Source organism: Hevea brasiliensis, chromosome 8 (assembly GCF_030052815.1).
Source record: "Hevea brasiliensis isolate MT/VB/25A 57/8 chromosome 8, ASM3005281v1, whole genome shotgun sequence".
NCBI classification, from domain to species: Eukaryota; Viridiplantae; Streptophyta; class Magnoliopsida; order Malpighiales; family Euphorbiaceae; genus Hevea; species Hevea brasiliensis.
Window position 1 is genome coordinate 90,872,396 of NC_079500.1, and position 3,377 is coordinate 90,875,772.

Consider the following 3,377-nt stretch of genomic DNA (forward strand, 5'->3'; position numbering starts at 1 on the left):
TTTCAATTTATGTCCAAAAATCATACCCTTATCATTCAATCAATAATTAAAAATTTAAATCATTAAATATATGACATTGCTACAATATAAAACATAAAATAAAAAATTTATATAAAAGTCACTTATGTCAAAAATCTTATCTTTATATCTCTTTTAACATATGGCATTGCTACATCATAAAATGAAAAGAAAGTTTTTCTTTTTTTTTTTGCAAAAAATATAAAATAAGCCTGTTAGATGATTTTTTTTTTTTTTTTTTAATTTTTTCTTTCAATTTCTTGCCTTGGAAAAAAGGGAAAAACAAACCTCTTAGAGCTTGCCCTTTAATTAAGGGCATATCTAGTAAAAGCTTACGTCTATCACAGGACATATCAGGTCAAGCTCATCAACAGATCAGCTACTTGTGTTTTATGCTGCTGTTCAGAAAATTATTTCTTAAAATAAATTAAATTAAAAATATTAAAAAATATTTATTAAATTTAATTAATGAAATTCTTTGTTAATGGATATATGAGTTCAGTCTGACTTTGAGATGGGGATATCTCTCTAACCTCTGAACTTTAGATAAAAAAAAAAATAATAAAAGGGAGTGAGATGGGCAAAAACAAGTTGGTAATAAGAAAGGATTGTGAGAGTGAGTGGGAAGCACAAGATTAGGCAGTAAATAAAAGGGAGATTAAGCAAGGGGGCGAGCCAGACAAAAGAGGCTATGTGCGGGTAGGAGGTGGCGCTGGAGTAAAAGTCAAGTAGTAGATTCTGTGAAAGCCAAACCAACCAAAACCACAACAAAAACATTAGTGCAATTCCCATGTGGCTTCTGCATTTCTTTTCTAAATTAAACGTTATAATAAAATATTATATTTCATTAATAATTCATAATCAATCATTTATTATATTATTTAAAAGGTTGTTATGATAAAAAAAAAATTATAATATGCTTAGTTTTAATTTTGTTAAAAAATTGTTTCTCAATATTAAATGGAAAAATGACTAAATTAGTACTTTATGAAATAAAAAATAAAATCCTTGGAAACAAAGAAAATGAAAAGAAAACAGCCTTTACTTTACCCGCTCTCCTTCACCATTTATACACTCGCTCAGCTCAGCTTCTCTGTATCCTAAGTCTCAAAACCAAAAACGCCAACCCCCTCTCTCTCCCTCTCTCTCCCCTTATATACAAAATCTTGCTGTTTCTCTTTGCTGAGGGTCGACCATGGTGAAGGACGTGACAGAACAAGGATCATTCCCAGCGAAGGACTACCATGACCCACCACCAGCACCATTGATTGATGCGGTGGAGCTAACCAAGTGGTCATTTTACAGGGCCTTGATTGCTGAATTTATAGCAACTTTGCTCTTTCTTTACATCACTGTTTTGACTGTGATTGGATACAAAAGCCAGACTGATCCTGCAAAGAATGCTGACTCTTGTGGTGGTGTTGGAATTCTTGGCATCGCTTGGGCCTTTGGTGGCATGATCTTTATTCTTGTTTACTGCACTGCTGGTATTTCAGGTGATATATATAGCTTCAATTTTCCTCCTCTTTCCTTCTTTCTTCCTTCCCTAGAGCAGTTTTCAGAGCTTCAAGATTTCTTTTTGTAGCTTCTTCGAATGGTAAATGTTTTTTACAGTAGTTTTTCCATTATTTTCCCACTTCTTCACCAAGGAGTAAGTATTCTTTGCTCATCAAGTTTTCTTGGGAAGCAAACAGATTATTAGTTTCTTTGTTAATTGCGTACTATCTTTAATGAATATTATGTCCCTTTTTCTTAAGCTAGATACGAAAAAGGATTTGCCTTTTATACTTGAAAAAAGAAAAAAAAAAAAAGCATTTTCCTTTTAAAGATTTTCTCAAGAAAAGTTTTTGTTTTTAGAAATCAGATTTTCTTAAGAAAAGTTGATGAGCTTGTACCCAGACTAATACACAGGCACAGCCTTGGCTTTTTCTTCAATTGTTAGCGTATTTTAGCAGATAGTTACGTGATTTTTCAAATCTGCGCAGGAGGGCACATTAACCCAGCAGTGACATTCGGGTTGTTCCTGGCCCGAAAGGTCTCACTGGTACGGGCCGTCATGTACATGGTGGCCCAGTGCTTGGGAGCCATAGCCGGTGTCGGATTGGTGAAGGCCTTCCAGAGTTCCTTCTATAAGAGGTATGGTGGTGGGGCCAACAGTCTGGCTGCTGGGTACAGCAAAGGCGTTGGATTGGGTGCCGAGATCATCGGGACTTTTGTTTTGGTCTACACAGTGTTTTCCGCCACAGATCCGAAGAGGAATGCCAGAGACTCCCATGTGCCTGTATGTATCATAACATTTCTCAGAGAAATTAATTCTCTGAGACTTTTGGGCTATAATTAGTAATCACTAATTAATTGTTCTCATAAAGATTTGCATGCTTGTTTCACATGTGCTATGGTATGATATCATGAACCATGTGTTTTGCTGACTTTAGCAAATCTTAATGCCTGTTTATATATTAATGATTAACAAATTTTTTTTATTTAATTGTAAAATTAGGTTTTGGCTCCACTCCCAATTGGATTTGCTGTATTCATGGTTCACTTGGCCACCATTCCAATCACTGGAACCGGCATCAACCCAGCCAGGAGTCTAGGAGCTGCTGTTATCTACAATCAGGACAAGCCCTGGGATGATCATGTCAGTATATATAAACATATTCATCAACTTAATTATGGTTATTAATTAAACATGGTAATGGGTACTTAATTTTCTTGTTAAATTATTTTTTTCTTGCAGTGGATCTTTTGGGTTGGACCCTTCATTGGTGCAGCCATCGCAGCCTTCTATCACCAATTCATCTTGAGGGCAGGAGCTGTGAAGGCTCTTGGGTCATTCAGGAGCAACCCAACTGTTTAAGGGAAGAAATAATTTTTCTAAACTAATAATGAAGGAAAAGCATGTGCTGGTTGGTTTCATTATTAGCCCTTCTGGTGTGTTCTTTGTTGTTGGGGGGGTTGAAAATGTGAGAAGAGAGGCTTGAAAGAATTATGGAATTTGTAGATATAAAAGCCTCTTTGAAAATGGGAGGCTTTTGGTTATCCCTTTTTTATTTGTTTTGTTTGAGTTCACTTAGCAATGTTATGATGGTTTTCTTGGTTGGTTCATCATCATCATCTATTGTCTATTTTTTCTTCTTTGCACTTATTATGCTTGCAAGAAAAGTTAGAGGCTCTTTTGCTTTTATTATAAGTGTAGGCTATGCTTGTTTTATTATGAGCTAAAGTTTCATTTTCACATATTATGTTTCCATATTTTGTTCCAAATCAAGTATTCATTTCATAATAATGCAAATATCACACCAAATTATCCTAACTACTAAATCTTTAATTCTAAAATACTTAAAGAGGAGTTGATT

General features: G+C 34.7%; 1 protein-coding gene across 1 annotated transcript; it reads left to right on the forward strand.

The window, feature by feature from the left end:
- Positions 1-1,064: 1,064 nt before the first annotated feature.
- Positions 1,065-3,126, forward strand: LOC110641087 (aquaporin PIP2-1). The gene is made up of 4 exons (XM_021792682.2): positions 1,065-1,514; positions 2,004-2,299; positions 2,519-2,659; positions 2,759-3,126. The coding sequence occupies exons 1-4, from the start codon at positions 1,214-1,216 to the stop codon at positions 2,876-2,878; spliced, it is 858 nt and encodes a 285-aa protein (XP_021648374.1). The 5' UTR covers positions 1,065-1,213; the 3' UTR covers positions 2,879-3,126.
- Positions 3,127-3,377: the final 251 nt, after the last annotated feature.